This window comes from Lontra canadensis, unplaced genomic scaffold (assembly GCF_010015895.1).
Source record: "Lontra canadensis isolate GAN:19392208 unplaced genomic scaffold, GSC_riverotter_1.0 scaffold182, whole genome shotgun sequence".
Taxonomy (NCBI): domain Eukaryota; kingdom Metazoa; phylum Chordata; class Mammalia; order Carnivora; family Mustelidae; genus Lontra; species Lontra canadensis.
This window is the reverse complement of record NW_022631176.1, coordinates 969,179-991,410: the sequence shown is the minus strand read 5'-3', so window position 1 is coordinate 991,410 and position 22,232 is coordinate 969,179. Positions and strand designations below refer to the sequence as shown.

The 22,232-nt window shown below is 49.6% G+C and overlaps 1 protein-coding gene across 1 annotated transcript in view; it reads left to right on the top strand.

The window, feature by feature from the left end:
* The window catches only part of TMEM132D (transmembrane protein 132D), a 580,096-nt gene that overhangs the window by 149,925 nt on the left and 407,939 nt on the right, over positions 1-22,232 (top strand). Inside the window, exon 2 of the mRNA XM_032846888.1 lies at positions 7,951-8,839. Within this exon, the coding sequence (XP_032702779.1) occupies positions 7,951-8,839 (889 nt within the window). The remainder of the gene's footprint in view (positions 1-7,950; positions 8,840-22,232) is intronic.

The window sequence follows — 22,232 nt, the reverse complement described above, 5'->3', positions numbered from 1 at the left end:
GACGCAGAAATGTGTCTTGCTTTGAAGATAACTTCACAGCCTCCAAACACGTTTCCCATAACAAATTATTCTTCAGATGAGAGTGCTTCTCGCACTTAAATCTACACAGGGGGCTGCTGCCTTTGCCATCGGCTATCTCCTTCAGTCATCTGGCTCCTTTGAAAAGCGGCAACGAAACACCCGTTTCCTGACTCATCCAAGCCATGAAACTGTGCTTGACAAATGAGGACCGATTCCCTTCTGAAATACTGAAACAACAAATTTGGGATTTAGAAGCAAATTGAGAACAGCGCACTGAAAGGAAATGTGTTAATCTCTGTCTCGGGACCTTCCTCCTAGATTCCCTGAGCAGTGCCAGGGGGAAGGGGGGTTGTGTGTGCAGAGCTCTACAGATGTCTCTGAAAGTATTCTTGTGTTGACTGAGGTCCCAAAGAACAGCTCCTGTGTTTTTCTGAAGCTAACATGTCCTCCCTTGGGGATACGTCCTAAGCCCCCAGACTGTCCAGCTTGGCATTTGGTCTGGGGGCCTTGCACATGTCACTTCTGAGCAGTGGCTGGTTCTTTAAGCCCTTAGTCTGTAATCTTGTAGACAGATTAGCATGAAATGCTTCACATGGTGTCGACTGAAGCTGTAGCATCCATGATTCTTGGGCTTGAGGTGTGAATTACATCATTTCCCATACTCCTTAAGGGAGATACATGGGTAGCTACAATTTTAAAAATATGCTTTTGTGTGGGCCACCGGGAACTGTTGAGCATCGTGCCACCGATCTCATGCCACATTCTGGGAAAAGTATGACTTCACGTGGAAGGATGAGCAAAACAGGGCTGGGTCCTTGACTGACTCCTGGATTGTCACATTGTGGGGTGGTAAGGGAGCCAAACTGTGGGGTTTGAGTAGTGTTTCTGCCTCTTACCACCTGTGTGACTGCAGGCAAATAGCTTGACTGACTACTGGCCTTTCCACTTCTTCATTGTAAAGTGAGGGCGATAAAGTGACATGTGGGATCGCTAAGACTAACAGGGTCACCCATGCTTCCGGAGCACATAGGACAGTGTCCAGAACTAAGGGAGCATAGTTATTACATAAATGACTTGGTGGGGGAAGTAAGTTCACTTTACTGCAATGCAAAGCAGAGTTTACTACATGGCCAAGGTGAAAACCAGAGTCGGTGGCTGCGTATGCATGGAGACGCCATTGGAGTGGGGTGAATGGGGTGGGTTTCTTAGACGTGGAAGCCCTGACTCGCCGTGTTCCGGGACAGATGGTAATTTTCCTGCTGGAGATTTGCTTTGTGGGGGAGGCCACTATAATGCAGAGAGGGAGAGCAGCAAAGGAGGGGCCGGGGAGGCTGTGTTTAGTGAATGATCAGACTGGTGGGCGTGGAGGTTAAGTGCAGTGGGAGCCACACGCCAAGACCGGACCGGGAGGAGAGCAGTAAATGCCAGGACGTCATGGATGCTGAGCTGTAGGGTGTGACTATATGTGGGAGTCATCGCACAGCCAAGGACACCTTTCCAAGATTAACAACAAGGACGGCAGCGAAGTGATAGGATCACAGTAGAATGTGGGGAGTAAAACCCCAGCATTCAGACCATCAGGGAAATGTAGAACAGCTGGCTCCTGCGGGGGACAGGCAGGGTGACACCCGATCTGCAGGGTCTGCCAATTTCCGTAGTGGACCCACAACCTGGCATTATGGGACATGGGGCCAGAAGGACTCCACGGTCAGCTCTTGTCACCTGTGCCCGTCAGCACCAGCTTACCTCCTGTCCGCACCAGCCCCCACCCCCAGGCCCAGCATGGTGCTACCTCGGTCACGGTGTGGGTCCCTCTGACTCTTGGTTTCCTTATCTGCAAAAAAGAAATCATACGAAACAAAAGACATGATGCTTCCAGTGATTTTTAAAAAAATGCAGGAAGGCCAGAGGTCTTACCTTGATCCCCAGAGCAGCGTCCTGCCTCTCCAGTTGCCAGAGGCTGCCTCCATCCCTTGGCTCATGGCCCCTTCTTTCAACTTCAGAGCTAGCAAGAGGCATCTTCTCTCTTCTCTGACCTCCTGCCTTTCCCTGATTTGGGTCCTTGTGATGACCTTGGGCACACCTGGATAATCCGGGGTAATCTCCCCATCTCAAAATCTTGAACTGGATCCCATTGGCAAAGCCCCCTTTGTCATGGAAGGTCACAGATTCCCAGGTTCTGGGGATCAGGTTGTGGGTATGTTTTGGGGCGGCATTATTGAGCCTATGGCAGTGACCATAGATGACCAACGTGTGTTTATGTGGGTATGTGGGTGCCTGTGTGTGTCTACAGTCAGTGATGTAAATCTGATCACGTCTGTGTGCATATATCTCATGGCGGATATGGGCGTGTTTAGGAATATGACGAGAAGCGGAGAGACGAGGTGGTAAGTAGGGGAGGATTTGAAGCCCAGGGTGTTTGTTTTTATAGTTTGAGTACCCTCTATTTTAAAATAGCATTATTTCAACGTGATATGTGAAGCATTACAATATTTTTAGTATTAAAGGGACTTACCAGTTCACAAGGAGAAAAAACTGATGTAGACGCTTGAGGCAGAAAGTTGCTGGGACATAAGGATTTTTTCTTTCAGTTGAGGTATAGTTGACAAGGATGGGTTTTTGGTGAAGGTTGTCAAGGATAGGGACTCATTATATATATATCTATATTTGTGTACATATCAAGATATATACATTATATTTACATATCTGTATCTATACATTATATTTACATGTATGTATCTATATTTGTACACAGAAAGATATATATATATAAGTATATATACAAAGATGGGTCTGACCGATTTCCTGCAGGGTTCCTTTCTGGTGAATTCTGTTTTCTAGGTGGAGGGCAGGAAACCTGCTGAAGATGTGTTAGGTGTGGGGTTGGGAGGGAAGGAGGCGCGGACTTTTGATTATTCGCTTTGCGTAGGGTAACCATCCGTGTTCTGGAGTGGCAAGGGGCAAGGCGAGTGAGCTGAGGCAGTTAGGGACTTTGATTTGGGTCTGTCGTCTTGAATACTCTCGAATCCAAGTTCCTGGAGGCACATCTCCGTCTGTGGCTTTCGGAACTTTCTGGAGTCCACAGGGTCTTGTAGGGTGCAGCTCTCTGTAAAGTTATCTGCCTGTTACTGCCTCCCCCCCACGTTTACCTCTTCTCACCCCTGATGCTCGCTGACCTTGGGCAAGGTCACAGCAAACGTGCATGTCTGCATGGTTTCCCCATCAACCTCCTTCCTGTAGGCTGGCTGCCGCTTCCTGGTCTTCGCTGTTTGTTAGACTCTTCTGCACAGTGAAGCCATCTTCATCTGGTCTGGAGGGATGTGATCTCCTCAAGGATAAATAATTCTTTTTGTTGTTGACATTAACAAACGTCTCGTATAGTGTTATCTGGTGACAGATTGTTGCCACACTCGTGGCGAGTGCAACAGGAGTGACAAGCTTGTAGAATCACCGTTGTTACAACTGAAAGCAACACAACATTGTGTCAACTCTTCATGAAAAAAGTAATAAAAAGTGTCCTCAGGAGAGATCTAACGTGGTGGTGCTCTCTGTTCTCTTGGAATTCGGTGAAATATTTATTTTTTACAATCAGGAATGTTTTCTCTTCTCTGTTGTCTTTCTATGATGCTGCTTTTGGGTTTTTCTGGTCTCTTCCCAAGAAGCCCCACTATCTTTGTTGAACAACCGATGTGTGACTCATGAGTGGGCAGCCTGGCCCCCGCTGTTTTTATTTCTTTGTCTTTAACATTTACCTTTAGGGAAAGCTTCCAAAGCTCCCCATCTCATTTGATAAATTCAATTTTCTGCTTTTTCAAATCTGTTTTATTGCCTCTGGAACCATTTTAAATCCCTTACTTTTAATACTGTCAGATCTTCTTTCCTCTTACCCTTTATTGCATCAGAAGTAACAAAGAGCCTGTATGGTCTGGACAGTGGAGGGCTTGAAAGTTGTTCCGTGTAAAATGCATTTCCATGTTCTTTGGTGAATATTCTGCAAAGCTATATTGTTCCTCTGCCTCCTGAATGCCTTCTTAAATGTTTTCCTTTTATTTGGCACCTTTTGTGACGAGGTCCCATTCCTCTTCTGCGTTTTGTTTATTTGCTTTTTCTCTTTTGCTGTCCTTCTACGAGGGTCGTCTTCTGCGGTGCAATTTCCCTTCACAGAACAGAGGGTGTTCTCTTCGTCCCTGGTTTCCCTTGCTCCTGTTAGAGTTCCCAACAAGCATCTACCCGGAGGGGCCACTGAGCCTGTGTTCGCGTGCCGTGCCCCTGCGGCTTGTAGCGTGAGCTCTGAGTCCTGTGGAGGAGGATAGGGCTTGTTGATACTCCCAGCAGGGAACCCAGGGCCCAAAAGTTCCTGGGCTCTGGACTCGGTTAGGGTTGGCCTGGACCCATCCCCGGAGTGTAGGGAGGCGATGTCACACCTCCTGTTCCTTGTTAGCAAGACACCTTCTTGGAGCTTTCCGTGCAGGTGTCCAGGCTTCCTCGTGGGTCTTTGAACTCAGCTCACTGCAAAAGTTGCCAACCAGCCCCAGCACCATTTTGCTCTTAGATACATCAGGGGAGTTCCTCTAAGCTGCCTGCTGTTTTCTTTTTATGACCTCATGCTTACGGTTGCCAGACTTAGCAAATAAAAATACGGGATTCCCCAGGGCATTTGAATCTCAAATCAACAATAGATTTATGTACTTTCTCTTATACACATGCCCCTGTGATGTTTCTGTTTATTGGAAATTGAGACTTAATTGGGTTCCTGTACTTTAGCAGGCAGCGTTAACTGTGCCGTATTTTTTTGCACGTGGTGTCCCGTGTGACCTCTCAGGAATCCCTGTGGCTCCTGCCTGGCATCCCAAACTTCACGTTCAACACAGGTGAGAATCCTGTACCTGCTACCCCATCCCCTCAGGTTCCACTTTCCGGTCGGCCCCGGGGGGAATGTAAAGGTCGGTCCTCAAATTGCCGTCTTCCCCATCTTTTGTAAAAGTACTGTTTAGGGAAATAATTATATTTTCAAAAACGCTAAAATTAATATAAAATCTCTCCAATGCCACTAAATTGCTCTAAGATGGGAACATACCGCTTTCCTACAGATTAGTGTTTAAGGCCATGGCCTCGAAATCAAATGTGATTTTTTTCCTAATGGGTTATTAATTGAGATTTACTGGTTATCTGACATCTTTCTCATGTTTATGTAGAATTGGTGTTTGTAGGTTATAAGAGCCGCCCCTATTGGGGATCCGAGGGTAATGAGTTTTGCTTCTTAGTCCGTTCTACGCATTGTGGAACAGAATTTGCATTATTTTCATAGTTTTGTTTAAAAAAAAAAGAATAAAGGAAGTATAAGTAAATACCCTGAGTTTTGGGTCAATTTGGAGCCCTTTTAAGCAGTAAACATTGATGTCAGCTACCAGGAAAAAGACAAATGGGCCATCTGTGAAAGAAAGCTTAGAAATGACTTCCCTTTCAAGGATGTTTGCAGTGACCGCCTATTCCTTTCCCAAATAAAATCAGAAGACCCAGGGTCATTGTCCTTGGCATATGTAATTAGTAGTACAATTAAGATTGGTGTCCGTAAGGAGTAGGGGTCCGGAGTTGGACGGGAAATTTCTCACGGTCTTAGTGTCTAGTGTGGATCATGAACGATTTGCAACTTCACAGTTTGGTCTTGGCACTTTCTGGAATGAAGGAGAAGCCGGTGTGAGATGGCTCTGGGCAGTTGTTCTGAGCCACGCCCAGGTGTATTTTTAAGAATCAGGAGACACAGTGTCGTTGATGTTGGTCTTCTTAGTGTTCTCGTTGTGTGGAGAAGCTACAGTTACGTGGAGCTCTTGATGGGGTCGAGGATTCTAATTATAGACAGATGGCGGAGAGAACACAGCATCCCAAATCCTGCTTTAATAATATAATCCGCTCTTTGTCGTATTAATGTCATAATTCCTTTGTCGATGCATCCGTTCATGCATGTATCAAATATTTATTCAGGACCTGGTATTCTCCAGGCGCTCTGCTAGGGACTGCGAAAACGTGGAGCAAAGGACCCAGGACCGGTCCCGGGAAGTATTCCGGAGAAGTGACTTCATAATGCCCCCCGGGGAGTGGCAGGGTGGAGGGGCAACCAGGGAAACCGTGAAGCATAAGGTGCAGAACATTAGCAGAAAACCCACCTCCGTTCTTTGCTTTCACTAAAACTCACACCGCCAAGTACAGGAGTGTAGGAAACACGGATCCGGAGTGATTTCCAGGAAGTTTCAAAAACATCATCCTGTTATCTGGTATCTGGTTATACCTTTGATATTTTGATTTTGGGGAAAGAAATTCCTATTTATTAGGTTAAACCGCACGGAATCACCGCAGAGGTCAGCCCAAGCGGCTCACTCCTCTATAGTTTCCAGCGGTTCAGCATGACACAGACCTTGGCTTCTTCCTTGGGGAAGGACTCGGGTAGGGCTGGCCTGGACCCTAACCTGGCGTGTCACGCCCTGCCGTGTCGCAGCTGGATGGGGCTTCGATGCCCTGGTCGGGCCCTCACGCTGCACACCAGCCCTGGGAGGATAGGCAGAGGGTTCAGGGACTGGCCTGTCACCTGGGAGTGTATGCAGCAAAGCTGTGCACGGGACCCCTGTCTCGGAGTTCTCGCTCTCTCCTGCACTCTGGGATAGCCGCTGCTGGGGTCTGGACTCAGGTGGGCTGTAAGCCTCAGAACAGGTGTTCCTGGGGGCCTTTGAAGCTGGTTAGCACAATGCAGGTCAGAGCCCTGGTTGCTTTCACTGCAGAATAACCAGAGAGAATCACAGGGCTACTAATGAGCAGGGCTTTGTGCGGCTTGTGGAACGGTGCCTAGAAAGTCAGTGTTCCCAAAGCCAATAATTTCCATTTCTAAAACCCGTTAAATTGGTTCTTGCATTGTGTAATTTCTATGTCTGTGTTTTTCTTACAGAAAATAAGGCATACTGTAAAAATAGCAGTTTCGTTTTTTTTCCCCCTCCCCCTCTGATGGAGGGATATGTTCAGTAAGGAGAAAAAAAAGACTACCTTTTGTGCTCTGGGATCAAAACAGCTTTCAGAGAGGATACGGGTGTAATGAAAAAGGCATGTCTCCTGGGGACGTGGGGTGTGTGCCTGACACACTGGGGCCCGACAGGACACGTTCGTTCCCCTCCCAGAGGGTCCTTCCAGCACATGCTTCTGGGCTTTGCGTCTCAGCTGAACCCTCAGCTGAGGGGCGTGTATGACTCAGGTGATTGTGAATGCCCATCTTTTTTTTTTTTTTTTTAAGATTTTATTTATTTATTTGACAGAGATCACAAGTAGGCAGAGAGGCAGGCAGAGAGAGAGGAGAAAGCAGGCTCCCTGCCGAGTAGAAAGCCGGATGTAGGGCTGGATCCCAGGACCCTGGGACCATGACCTGAGCCGAAGGCAGTGGCTTTAACCCACTGAGCCACCCAGGCGCCCCATGAATGCCCATCTTCATTCACCTTCTCTCCAAGTCTTTTTATTGTTCCCTGGTGGCTGGAGTGTCCTTACATGGAGTGTGTGTCCTGGATGGAACGTGGGATGGAGAGGGTTGGGTGGGATGTGGATGGAGCATCAGCGCCCTTGCTGTGAAAGTTATTTCTGGTCCTGGTCTCGGTCCGTCTGGTGGCGTTAACAGGGACAGCCTCCTCTGTTGACGCTGGCGTGCTCTGAGGTCTTCCCTAATCCTGGTGATCGCTCCTTTTACAAAAAGAGAGCACGTTGTAAGCAGCATCCCACCGTAAAAGCAACATACTTACAATTGGATGAGTGGATTGTGTAAGAAGATTTGGAGACAGTGGCAGGGTTGGGACGAAGATGGTGATGGATGACAAGGGGTAGGAAGACGGGGGAAGTATGGTTCGTTTAGCACAGGCCTGGGTTCCTAATGCCTGCGCTCCAATTCCCTCCCGACAGTTACCGAGAGCCGCGGCGTCCTGGAGAGCGTCCAGAGGTTCTCCTTGCTGCCCACCTACCTCCCTGTGACCTACCACATCAACAACGCCGACGTGTCCTTCTTCTTGAAGGAGGCCAACCAGGACATCATGCGCAACTCCAGCCTGCAGTCCCGCGTGGAGTCCTTCCTGATTTACAAGGCCAAGAGGCTGCCCGTGCTGAACGCCAGCTACGGGCCCTTCTCCATCGAGCAGGTGGTGCCACAGGACCTGATGCTGCCCTCCAGCCCCTTCGGATTCACCAACAAGTTTTCCCTCAACTGGAAGCTGAAGGCGCACATCCTGCGGGACAAGGTGTACCTGAGCCGGCCCAAGGTGCAGGTGCTGTTCCACCTGCTGGGCCGGGACTGGGCGGCGCCGAGCCCCGGCGAGAGGCTGCCGTGCCTGCGCCTGTTTGCCTTCCGCGAGACCCGGGAGGTGCGGGCCGGCTGCCGGCTGCAGGGGCCCCTGGGGCTGTGCGTGGCCGAGCTGGAGCTGCTGGCCGCCTGGTTCGGGCCCCCCAGCGTGGTGGCCGGGAGGAAGAAGGCGCCCGGGCCGCCCGAGGGGAGCCCCGTGGAGCTCTACTACTCCGTGCAGCCGGGGGACGCGCACGCAGACTGCGCGGGCGGCGACGTCCGGAAGGGCAATGCCGTCCGGCCGGGGAGGGACGGGCTGGACGAGGCCGTGCCCCACCTGCAGAGGATCGGGAGTGTCTTCCTCTACCAGACGGGCAGCCGGCCGGCGCTGAGGGAGCTGCGTCTGGACAGCAACGTGGCCATCCTGTACTCGGCGCACACGGCCAGGCAGGGCGACGTGCTCACCTTCCCCGTGGCCGTGTCCCGAAACTGCAGCGCCGATCGCTTCACGCTCAGGTGAGTCCCCTGGAGCACCTGTCCCCACGCCTCCAGCCCCCACTCTCTGGCCCCAAGAGCTGCGTTCACACCCCCAGAGGTGAGATGCCTTCTGAATCTCCTAAAGCCCCTTGTCAGGGTGGGATGGAGAGAAAGGTGTGCTCTTTCCCAGTGGGCTGGCAGTTAGGTGGTAAAGACGTTCTGATGTCCAGGATAAGCCAGACCTTCCCGGAGCAGCTCGGGGATGTGAATCTGCGCCCCCCGCCTGAGCCTGGGGTCTCATCGGAAGTCTGAGGAATGCGGGGGTCCCGCTAGGCCCTTTGCGCCTCGGGGAGTCCAAGAGCTCACAGTCGCGTCGGCAAATGGGATTCCAACAGTTGTCTGAAGGAGAGAGGATAGTTCTGCCAACTCAGATCTATTCCCAGCCTGGGAGTTCTAAGTATGATACGGTATCGAATTCCCTTAGTTTGTTTCTCTCCGGAAATAGAGCTCAGTGTTCAAAATATAAAAGAGCATAATGTGTGAAGCATCTACCGTAGCGTTTGTTGAGTAGCTTACATAAGAAAATACCAAAGACGAGACATTTAAGAGGAGTACTGTGCACTTTGGGGGAAAAATGGGTTCATTATCACTCTGGGAATATGTGAGAGCAGCTCCTTGCTTTGGCTTGATGGGATTTTCATGAAACCGTTTTCTGTTTGTTTCAAACGCAAGACAGCTTTGCTGCACAGGTCCCTGGGCGTCCGTGTGATTGGGTCTTCCTAAAAGCATCTCGATGACATTGTTACCCAACACGGAAACTCGATCTCACGTGCCACATACAACACCTGCGATGACCCCAGAAGACAGGATGTTTCTGTCCGTGACACACAGTTTCCGTGTGGGGTTTAAAGTTCATGCCCCGAGGGTCAGTTCTCTTGTCCTCCTCCCTGTGGGCTTCAGATCTGCTTTTTCTTTATTCTCCTTTCTCTTTGTTTTTGTTAAGGGGTGGGGGAGTTTCAGAAAGGAATCATTCTTTCACTTGTACCTTGCACATTTATGCTTTGCTGATTGTGACCTTTTAATCTTAACTAAAGGTACAGAAACCCATGCACCACATTAATCTAATGATTGGATGTGGCTGATTCTTGGCAGGTGCAGACCTTTGGCTTGGCCTGATGGTGCATCAGGGGACTGACCCCCGGGGATTTAGGCCACAGAAACATTGGCAGGGCTGAGGCCTCATTAGCTCTCCTTCTGTCCTCTGGAATCAGCCCGGGATTCAGCTGCTCACACACTCTGTGCGCGGTTTGCTGGCTTTGTGCTCTGTTTTTCCAGGATTGACGGTCTTATAGAATGTTCTTTGTGGCGATGGTTGCTTATGGAGGGAACTGTTTTGCTGATAGAAACCAAAGGTTTGGAATAAGGAGAGCTTTGTTCTTGCCTGATTTTGGACCCTCTGCCATCCTGTACGTTTGCCAGCGGCTGGTTGTTCAATTCCTGGACCCAGGGTGAAAACGCCAAATCTGCAGCAGATGACATCTGTTTCCAGTCTTTTGGAGAGGCAGTTGTATGTGTCCCATCAAAGTTCCCAGAAGGCTTTGCTCTGATGACTACCCATTACACGTTAAAACGTGGGCAGCGGAGTCCCGAGGACGGCTCCGTCATTGGCAAGCTGCCACAAAGCCAGCAGAAATTTGCTTTGCTGAGCCGTGTCATCCAAGGAGTCCGATCTTTGCAAGCGCAGAAACAAACACATTTTGAAACTCCTAGATGTGGTCGCCCTACACCTAGACGTCAAGGGTTTGAGAATTTTGAATGCATGGCGAAAGTGTACTTGTTTCAGAGTTGGCCAGTTAGCAGTTTGTAAAGAAAAGATCCAGTTTCTCAGTGTAGGTAATAGTGAAATTGATAGTTCATGAATGTGTGTTGACCCCAGTGAGGTGGGACACTTTCCGTCCCCTGAGCAGCAGTAAGGATGCGCTGGCTGCAAACTTGAAATGCTTTCATGACGAGCGAGTCCTAGGGGTTTGTGACAATGGCTGGAGGTGAACGCGGGTCCGGTCATGCTCTTAGCATCGAGTTTGAATTCTCCTAATTAGAAAAGAATAAAACACTGTATCTTTTTTAATGAAGTCCATTTCACACTAATTTAGCATAGTTTCCAAATACTTAGACTGGGTCCGCTCCACTCTGTCTGCATCTGGTCCTAATAACCCTGCACGCTCCAGCCACGCATCCTTGGGTGCTTTTCTCTGAGTGCGTGATTTTTGTTTCTAGACGTTCTGTGTTGACATGCTAACATGGTCAGGGGTGGGCTGATGTCTTATAGGTCACGTGTCAGCTGGACATGCACAGTCACTTAAGGATGACCAGGGACAGGAGGGGGGCTAAATTAAGTGCCACCAACAGGAGGGAGCCCTCCCCACCATACAGCAGCTGACATTTGAGCTCTTTGCTGGTAACAATTGACTCCTAGAAGACAGTCAGTAACTGCGTCAGCTGTTTCTGTGCCTGCGACCTGGGGGTGACACCGTGGCTACTGCTCAGGCCTTCGGTTCTAGGAATCCAGTTTTGTCCTGCAAATCATCAATAAGGGTAGTTTAAAACAGTATCTGTGTGTGTGTGCAGGCGGGAGTGTGCACGGTGTGCACATGTGTGGATATGGGCAAGGAAGTGCATGCCTATGTGTGCAGGTGGGTGTGCACATGTGCATGTGTGGGTGGATGGGTGTGTGAATATATGGTGTGTGTGCAGGGTGTGCATATGTGCATGTGTGTGCAGACAAGTGTGTGCATGTCTGTATAGGTGGGAGTGCCCATATGTGTGCGCATGAATGTGTGCATATGTGGCACGTGTGCAGGCAAGTGTGTGCGTATATGTGCATGGGTGTGTGCAGGGATGGGTGTGTGCATATGTGTGAGTGTGTGCATGAGTATGCATATGTGTCCGGGTGTGTGCGTGCAAGGTGTGCGTGTTAACAGCGGAGAAGCAGAGAAGCTGGGTGGGACTGTTTGTCATCTTAGGAATCCTATTCCCTCCCGCAGCTGCTGTCTTCCCAAGCAAACCTCCACAAAAGAAGAAAAGCAAATGCTTTCATTCCTTAGACATCTAAAGATCCTTTTTATTTCAGAAAATGTTTTCCTTCAAGTGAACAACTGAAGCACCCACGGCACTCGGGCCCTTTCTTCATGTTCTCGCCTCCGGTTCTGTCCCGTTTCTCCCCCCCAGAGAGAGCCAATTTCAGAAGCAACCTAGGTCTCTAATCACCTGATTGTATGTCTGGAGGAAGAAAAGAAGGCGGGCTCTCTCTCACAACCCCCCGTTCTTCTGTTCCTTTTCCCCACGGGACATCAGTTCGAAAGGGGTCCTGGCCGTCAGCTCTGAGTGCGGGACTGGACCAAATATTTGCATAGCATGAACTTAGTTCTGAAAACCTCAGGAAGTGCTGGTGGAAAGGTCTGTAACGCCGAAGAACAGGGGCTTTTCTGGAAGTCAGAGACCTTCTCAAATCCATTGAATGAAGGAAGGAATGAGTGGACCCGTGGTTATTAGGAATGAATGCGTATACGTGACTCAGGTCTTTGCTGTTTAACCCTAAGTGCTCGGGAGCGTGTGGAGGACAGTGTGTCCAGCACGGGGTCACATGGCTGTCTCCGAAGAAGACATTGTTACTGAGGCGATGTTCTTGGGAAGATGAGAGTTAGGATGGCAGCAGCAGGAGAAGATGATAAGAGTATTTGATGAGGGCAGAACCCGGCCTGGGTTGGATCAGGCTCGAAAGATCTTCACTGGTGGTTCGCGACGCCCACTTTGCAGGATTCTGAGCTTGTTAGGACTTAACGTGGTGGCTTGAGATTGGTCCTGACCTTCACTCCCTCGAAGCCTGCAGCTTTGAACCTGCCCTGACCTAGAATCGGGTCCTTTTCTTAGCCTGTTTCAGGTAAAGTATGCCCTGGTACAGCCAGCGATATTCTTCATTGCTGGCCATCAATTCCAGTCCAACTTATTTACGGGAAAATAAACAAACAAACAAACAAATAAATAAATAAATAAAGGGCTTGCGGGTATATATGATGGTCTCGAGCATTAATAAGAGACGGGGACAAGGGCTTGGTGTCTGAGAGATGGTGGACAGAACAGCCCACTGCAAGCACCTGTTCCCACCTCCGGCTGTGAACTCCTTCCTCTGCATTTCTCACGCTCACAACAGGTGCAGGACTTGGGGAGGCTCCCGCTGGCTCTCGTGTCTACTTGCTGTCTCTGCAGGTGGTGGGGGAGGGGCTGCCTGTGGCTCTAAGAGCACATCCCACGTGCACAGGTGTTTCCTTCACGAGGAACCCATTGGGAAGGAGGTGCATGCCAGGTGTCCCCAAACCCCAGGATGCTCCGTGACATCTGTCCCTGGGACTTGCCTCCCGTTGTCATCCAGCGGACATTAGCGGAGTTGCGTGGAGTAGACAGCGGGCCGGAGGCGGACGGAGAAAGGAGGGTGTTCTCTCTGTTTTAAACGAGCTTTTGGTCATAGAGAAGATGTTGATCTATAGGGCAGTTGTGGAGTCGATGGAAGACAGCCCCAGATGCCTCACGGCTGGTTTCCACCATTAGTCACATGTTACATTAGTGTGGTCCGTTTGTCACAATTAACCATCCAGACTTGCTTCACTGTCCCCTAGTCTCTGCCCCACACCCCCTTCTCGGCTCCAGGATCCCAGTCAGGACGTCGCATTTGTGTGGCTATTGGGTCTCTATGGACAAACCCCACCCCCCACCCCCGCCAACTGTGACCGTTTTTACTCAACTGTTCAGAAATTGGAAGAACGTCCCTTCGTGGGGGTTGGGGTGGGGGGGTACTTGTTGCATGGTTTTCTCAAAACTAGATTGGAGAGATGAGTGATGGTGGAAACCAGAGAGACAAAGTACCCTGGTCGTCCCGTCGTGTCAATGATATGCCTGATTCACCATGCCCACAACCTCACTTTCACTGGTGTGGAGTGTTCCCTGGACCCCAACCCAGGGCTACCTCCCCCTGTCCCCACCGCACCATGCTGCCTGCTTTGGAAGGAAGTTCACAGTCCCCGAGTGGGGAGGGACACTCCACCTCCCCGAGCTGTCATATATCTACCTGCATTATTTGGAATTCTGCAGGTGAAATTTATTTATTTCAACAGGAGCACCTGGATATTTGTGCTACAGTTTGAGTTATAACCCAGAAGAGCCGATGGGGTTCCCCCCACTCACACTGCTGACATTTTCAGATCGGGCAGTATTTTGTTGGTGGGGGGGTCAGTATGGCCCTTGCAGCCTCCCACCCACTAGATGCTGTAGGAAAGAAACCCCAGTTGCGACACCCCAAAATGTGCCCAGATATTGTCACACATCCCCTGCGGGAGAAGATACCCCTGCAAGTTAAAAAACCACTGAACTAGATTATAGTCATCGGGGAAAAAACCATTTACAGAGTGAACTCACCTCTCGCACAGGGGGACGTCCAGAGTTTAGAATTAAGGGGACATTGGGTGTGGTCAGATTGTTTGTGAAACTCCTTTAAATTTCCCGCAACCTACATTCTTCTTTCTGCTAGAACCCATGCTCAGTATGGCAGAAGCCATTCACTGCCCGGAAGGAGCAGCTTCCCCTCCTGCCTCAAAGCACAGAGCCTCAAGGGCACCGAAAGTCAGCTTCCTCTTCCCAACTGACGTGGGAAATCAGGAAGCCCTGGGAAGCATTTCATGTTCTCTTCTCGGTGCGGGGAGCTGTCATGGGGCAGCTCATGGAGGCTGTTGGAAGGACGGTCTCCACAGTCCCCTTTGGGGCCTGTCTCTTGTCGCTGCACCCAGGAAATGTGGGAGAGAAAACAGAATGAGTGGAACTGGGTGGACATGGCAGTTCCTGTCTTCGTTGTGGTTCTGGAAGGTTCTCTCGGGAACAGGTGGACAGATGTGTGGATGTGTTTTTGGCAGAAGGTGAGGGTGTGGCCTTGGGAACTGCTGTTCTTCCTTTGACCAGGGCGCTGGTACAACGATTTTAATGAAAGGGATTTCTTACTGGGTCAGCCTTTTGGGTTTAAATGACATAATCGTTACTGTTATTTGAGGGACGGACACACAGACAGGCTTGTCTTGCGTCTCGCCTTCTCTGGGGTCATATTTGGTTCTGCAGACTTCCGGCCACTGTCGTTTGCCTTCTGTCTCCTTGGGCTGACCTTCATCTTCACAGGACTCCCTCACTGTCCTATCTTCCTGCACTGTAGGGCCACCCGTGGTCTCCTTCTCAACCAGACTGACAGCATCTGGAGGGAAAGGACCTTGGTCCATTTCTGTGTCAGCGCGACACCCGCTGGAATGTTCTGATGTCCCAGACAAGCTTTGGTCCATAGATCTGGGTGAGCGGGAAGACGTGGCGGGTGATCCAGCTCAGGCTGGGTCATCCTGGGGGCCTGCCCCCCACCTCCCAGCACATCGTTGCACCCCGGGGCAGGGAGGAGTACCCCATGCCCAGGCCAGGGGGAGTCCGAGATGGGCTTTGGTTCTGAAGGTCATCTGTTCATGTAGGTCTCCACCGAGACATCCGTGTCCCCGCTAGGTATGGTCAGCCCTGCACGGAGCTGTGGGGGGAGCATCTTCATGTCCCCTAGCACATTCAGACTCTGTTTCTCTGTGTGCTCCTCTGGGCTCCTGCAGGGGTGACGCGCAGGGCTGGGGTGGGGGCTGCGTGAGACTGGAGAATGATTGATCATTCCCACGGTAACCACACGTGTAATCTGTGTCAAGCACTGCTTGGGGCGATTTGGATGTTTTTTACACATTTAATCCTCAAAACAGCCTTTCTGATTGGGCATAATGATTACCTACATTTCCAGAAGGGGCAACTGAATGAGTGGTTCCCTGCTGGTCCAGTGCCTTGCCAGAGTCCCCGGAGCCAGGGACATGTGACTTAACATCCTGAGGACATGGCCTTGGTGACACACAGCCCCCGGACACACATTCGAAAACCCATCTGCCTAAGTGCAAGGCTGGGGGGCCGGGGTGGGGGTAGCTGCAGTGTCTCCGAAATCCATTCTTTAAAAGCACTTACGGGAATGAGTTACCTCAAGTGTTTTTCCCCAGTCAAGAACTCCTCGCTGAGGGCAGAGCTCGGGGCTTACACATCTGTAAGCCCCTGAGTCCTCCCAGTCACTGGCTCTGAGGGACAGTAGTGGACTGTGGTGGCCAGGTCCGGTCCCTGCGCACGTGGCCATCACCACATGGAGAGGCACTTTCCAGTCCTTGGGCAGAGTTCACCTGTGGCTGACTGCATGGGGTCTGGGTGGAGAGCATGCAGCATGGGGTCCGGGGGCCCCCAGCACCTGGCCTTGTCACTGTGAACCCTGGGAAGGTCACCGGAGCTCCCAGAGCCCCAGTTTTGTGTGTCGTGGGGTAGAAGTCAAAGGCCACGGTGAACCTTGAACAGAATGTGTATGATCAGTGAGGCATTCAGTAAATAACCCGTCAGCAGAGAAATGCCTCAGGGATCAGGTGGCATGCAAACCTGACTGAGGTCCGTCTCCAACGAGCACCATCAGGTCACCGTGAAAAGGGCAGGAGTTAGCACAAGACTCAGGTGACTTGTAAAGAAAAGAAGGGGCGTGTTCAGAGCTGCCCATGAACGTTTCCTTGGATAACTTAGGAGAGCGACGGACTCAATGGGTATTCTGGAATGAGATGCTAGAATGAAGCCAGATGTCAGTATCTTTTCTCCCGAATCTGAAGGTTTGAAAAACAAAGTGATTTAAAAAGACCAGCAAAAATAATATCAGCACCAACCGACAGAGGACTGGTGGGAGGGGTCACTAAAGAGTGAGCAGATGTGGGCGCCTGGGTGGCTCAGTGGGTTAAGCCGCTGCCTTTGGCTCAGGTCATGATCTCAGGGTCCTGGGATCGAGCCCCACATCGGGCTCTCTCCTCAGCGGGGAGCCTGCTTCCCTTCCTCTCTCTCTACCTGCCTCTCTGCTTACTTGTGATCTCTGTCAAATAAATAAAATCTTTAAAAAAAATCTTAAAAAAAAAAAAAAGAGAGTGAGCAGATGTTTCTAGAAACGTGCTCTGTGCCTCTCCCCACCTCTTCCCACGCTGCAGATGTCCTGCTCCCTCAGGCCTCTGCGAGGGGAGATTGTAGGGTGATGGGTTCAGCAAGGCCGCGCAGTCTCTGAGTCTCTTCGGGTGGGGATGCAGGCTCCCGCCCCCGCTTGTGCCCTGGGCCTCAGCTCCCGGCTTTCGAGGTAGAACAGGGCAGACGTGAGGATCTGGAAGTCTGAGGCTGGACTGCAGCAGGCCTCGACCTTCCTCTGTGGGTTTCAGAACACTTGGCCCTGGAGCCCGGAACCACCGTGGGAAGAGGCCAGCTGGTCTTCTGGGACAAAACCTGAGGCTCTATGGACGGGGAGGGACCGGGCGGGCCCAGGCTTCACGCTCTTCCTGTCGAGGCCCCAGACGGTGAGGGAAGCTGTCTCGGATGCTGCAGGCCAGCTGGCGACCTCAGCCCCTTCCAGAAGCGAGCAGGTGCACCTCACAGCAGAGCCCTGCTCACCTTCCGGGTGCATGAAGTTGCCATGTCTAGAAGGGCTGCTGTAGTTTCCTGAGTGGCGGTGGAGAGCTGTGAGAGGGCTGCCTGGGCTGTCAGGAAGTGGTCGTCATGAAACATTCCCCAGAAACATTCCCCGTTTGCCCGAGGACACAGAACAGGTGCACGAGGGCCACTCGCTCTCAGCCTCTTCTCTACCGTCTCTCGCTCTCCTGGAGCCTCCTGGCTCCCCCCGATCACCTGCCTCCCCACGTGTCCCACCTGAACTCCACCTGGCCCCAGGAGGTGTGTGGCCGATGGGACCTGATGGCAGGAATCCCAGGTGTGGGAAGTGAGGTCCATGTAGTTCACCCTTCTGTCCTGCTCCGTGGTCCCTTTACAGGCCAGAGCACCCACCAGACAGCTGTGCACTGTCTCCATTTCCTACAGAGAGACCTTGCCCTTGGCCCCTGACAGCGCCGGCTCCGTGCTCTGCCCTCCAGACCCAGGAGAGGGGTGTCCTGCTCGTGTGGAGCTCGGGGCTCCAGCACCATTGTCTGACTGGTGTTCGAGCGCGTTCCACTGCTGTCCAACCGGTACCCTGTCTTCAAATGCTCTGGTCTCATCCCCGATGTGACCCCCGCGGGTGCAGCAGTGTGAGGCGATCTTTTCTATGGAGGCAGAATATCTTTTCTGATTACCTCCACATCGTACCAGAAGCACAGTCGCCGGGGCTTCTCCTCTGTGTCAGTCCCAGCAGGGAGCAGAGGGAGAAGGGTCTCAGGGCAATGCAGAAGTGAATTTAGCCAAACAGGAGATGGAATAAATAAGATAGAAACTTTGGAAGACCCACAGGCAAGAGAAAGAGAGCACGGCTGGGGGAGATAATGCTTTTCTCTCTACTCTGTGAACTCCTTGTGCATAGGTGAAAATCAATGCTTGTATTTCTTTCCCTTTCTGCTTTTGGGCAGTGCAAGGGTAGGCAGTGATAAAAGACGCCACCCAAGGATGCCTGTCCTCTGAAAAGTGCGGATCCAAGATGCAGAGATGAACCGGAGGGATACCCCGATGCCCAAGGTTATTCAGGCAGACGGAAGATGTACGCACAGAGGGTTGCGCAAACTCTGGCATGGAATGTTTGAAAAAACCGTGTAAAGGGAAGACAGGGCGTAGCTCCGTCCATCAGTGCCCTGGCTGAGCTCTCTTCCTGTTGAAAACCTTTTGAAAGAAGGTGGAATGCTGGGACTGGGTCAGAGGTGTCCAGGTTGGGCACGGGCCAGATTAAAACAAAGATGGCAGCCCCCTTTGTCAATATATTGCAGGCAGGAAGGAAGAAGGAAGGAAAGCGGGAAGGAAGGATGGACAGACATAGAAGAGGGGAAGAATTTATTTTGTAACAACACATACAACAGAAAAAAAAAAAGACATCTCTGTGAGTGCTTAAATGGGTAGGGAAGTTTTTTTAAAAAGAACATGAATTCAATAAACCAAGAATTCAAATATGAAAAAAAAAAAAAAAGCACACAGAGACAGTAAGTAGACTAGAGATCTAATCCAGGAACGGGGCACCCAAACAGCACAAAACAGAAGTTACAAGGAATGCGATAGACATGGGTGCAAGGGGGATTACTGACATGTGCGGAGAAGGTGGAGATAATTTTGGTGAAGGCAATGGGAAATGCAAGCATTGAAAGAATCAGAAGAAAGATAATGGACACGAGGATGAGTGATGATCTAGTGTGAGGATAGTGACTGTCCCCAGAGTTGGCAGTACCACAGAATGAACAAAGCAAGTCTTTACAAATAGTTTTTTTTTTTTTTTAATGAAGTAATAGCTACATCTCTCAATCCACCAGGCATTCTATGTTGTAGAACAAAATCTTGTTAAATCAATACTGGGGCGCCTGGGTGGCTGAAGCCTCTGCCTTCAGCTCAGGTCATGGTCTCAGGGTCCTGGGATCGAGCCCCGCATCGGGCTCTCTGCTCAGTGGGGAGCCTGCTTCCCTCTCTCTCTGCCTGCCTCTCTGCCTGCTTGTGATCTCTCCCTGTCAAATAAATAGGTAAAATCTTAAAAAAAAATCAATACTAAAGTATAACTGAATTATGATATTTCAATCATAATGAAATAATGAGCTAATCATTTAGGCAGAATGCATATTACTAAGAACTGAAGAGATGGCTGTATTGTGTTCAGAGACAGAAAGACATGATGGCATGGAAGTGTCCATTCTCCCCAAATTAATATGTGGATTCAGTGTGGTTCTAATAAGAACAGCACCTGGGACACCCCTTGGGGAGCTTGGCAGGTTGGTGTTGAAATCTGTTTGAAGACCAAAAGGCCAAGAATGGCTAAGACTGAAAGAGAAGAAGAATTTGGAGGGGCTGCTGGAAATCCATGGATATTCGAACAGGGTGATGGCAGAACATAAGAGGCAAATACAGTAACGGACACAGAAAGCCCTAGAACCACCGTGCAAATACAAGGCTTCGTGGGACAGAACTGTAGGTATAGATCGGCGTGAAGAGATACACTTTTCAAAAATGGCACTGGAACATTATCCACATGAGTAGAAAAGGTATCTGATCTCTGTTTCATGCCATTTGTAGACATCAATTTCAGATCAATTAGGCATCCCAAGGGGAAAAAAGGAAATTGATGTAGAAGAAAGTAGGAAACTTTATATCTTTATAAACCCTGTGGGGAAAAGATTCCTTCAGCAAGATACCAGAACAGTGACCACAAAGGGAACATCGATACTTTTGATGACATTTTAAAAAGTTTTTTTTTTAAACACAAAAGGAAATCGTATATCTGAAGAGGGTGTTTGTAACACACAGGATCAACAAAGAAATAGGACGGAGAGTATATGAAGGACACCTGTAGTGCAACAGTTAAAAGCAAATAAACAAATAGGATAATGGGCAAGGGCCCCTCAGAGAAGAGAAAACACAAAGCCGCAGTCCAGTTTGAAAAAAATACTCCATCTCATCAGAAACCAGAGAAAAACAAATTAAAACCATAATGCAGTTCAGTTTTATAACCACCAGGTTTCCAAGAGTCTGCTTGCTCTCCAGAGTTGGGAACGCAGGAAGAAAAGCCTCATTTGTAGCTGCTGGAGGAAAACATGGGGGCCGCCTTTTTAGGAAGTACTTTGGGGTTACCCCATGATAGGGGAGATATGTGTACACGTGACCCCATATGGCCACTTCTGAGGTCTACAACCTGGAGACCCTCTTGCACTTGTCTACCCGAGGGCACAAAGCAATATTCACGGCAACACTGTTCTTACCGCACAAACCTGGAAACAAGCCAAGTGACCACCACCAGGATAACGGAACCACACATGTTGACGTATTCCTGCAACGGGGTCCTTACACATTCATAAAAATTGTCCTGTGACATCTGAATACACCAATACAGGTAATCGTGGATCTATACTGTGAAATGCAGTGGAGGGTTGCAGAAAAGTACGTTTCTGTGACGATAAAACATAGACATCAAATTAACAACGGACCGTTCATGAATGATGGATATGTCTGTTCATTAGGCGCAGCTGTGAAAGATAACAAGGAGACGAGTACCAGATTCAGAAAAATAGGTCCCAAGTGGGATGGTGAGGATTTTATTGGGGAGGCACATACGGGAGGCTTCAAAGACACAAACATATCCTAGTTCTTCATTGGAGTGGCAAGTGCGTGGGTTTTTACTGTCTACCGAAATACCCATGTATGATATGTACTCTTCAAATGTGTGTGTGTATAATTTTTTATTTGTTATATTTATATTTATGTTTATATTATATAATATGTATTATTTAAAGATTTTATGTATTTATTTGACAGAGATCACAAGTAGGCAGAGAGAGAGAGGGGGAAGCAGGCTCCCCGCTGAGCAGAGAGCCCGATGCGGGCTTGATCCCAGGACCCCAGGATCAGGACCTGAGCCGAAGGCAGAGGTTTTAACTCACTGAGCTGCCCAGGCCCCCCTATAATATATACTATTAATACTATATATGTATAATTGCATATATAATTTCTACTAGTGCTTTATATGTACTTGGGGGGGGGGAGTGTATGTGAGATACATGACAGATTTTTAAAACATTTTGTCAGGAAAAGGCAAGTCACTTGTCATGAGGGGAAGAAATTCAGTCTGGCTTTAGACTTCTATGCAGTAACACAGGGTGCCACTCAGCGCCCGATGATGATAGAACCGTGTCTATAATCACTAAGTGCTCATTAAAGGTTTTGGTTATTTTACATTTGTGTAATTCTGTTTCAGTATCTAGAATACTGTAGAGCTATCCTGATATGAAAATTTTGCAAAACATTAGGTGCAAAGAAGTGAAGTGCAAAAGATGAGATAGGATGGATGGATGGATGGATGGATGGATGATGGATGGATGGATGGATGGATGGATGATGGATGGATGGATGGATGGATGGATGGGTGGGTGATAGGTGAGTGAATGGATGGATGGATAGAGAGATGATAGATGGTGAGTGGATGGATGGATGGATAGATGATAGGTGGGTAGATGGATGAGTGATGGATGGATGGATGGATGGATGGATAGATGATAGATGGTGAGAAGATGGATGGATGGATGGTGGATAGATGATAGTGAGTGGATGGTTGGGTGATAGGTGGGGGGAAGGATGGATGGATGGATGGATAAATAACAGGTGGGGGATGGATGGATGGATGGATAGATAGCAGTAAGTATTCTCTAACTGTTGCATCTCAAGTAGAATCCCACCCTTCCCTGCAATATCTTGCTGTAATCTGTGTTTTTCTTTTTTAAGATCTTATTTTTAAGTAATCTCTACACCCAGCATGGGGCTCAAGATTAACACACTGAGATCAGGAGTTGTATACTCTACCAACTGAGCC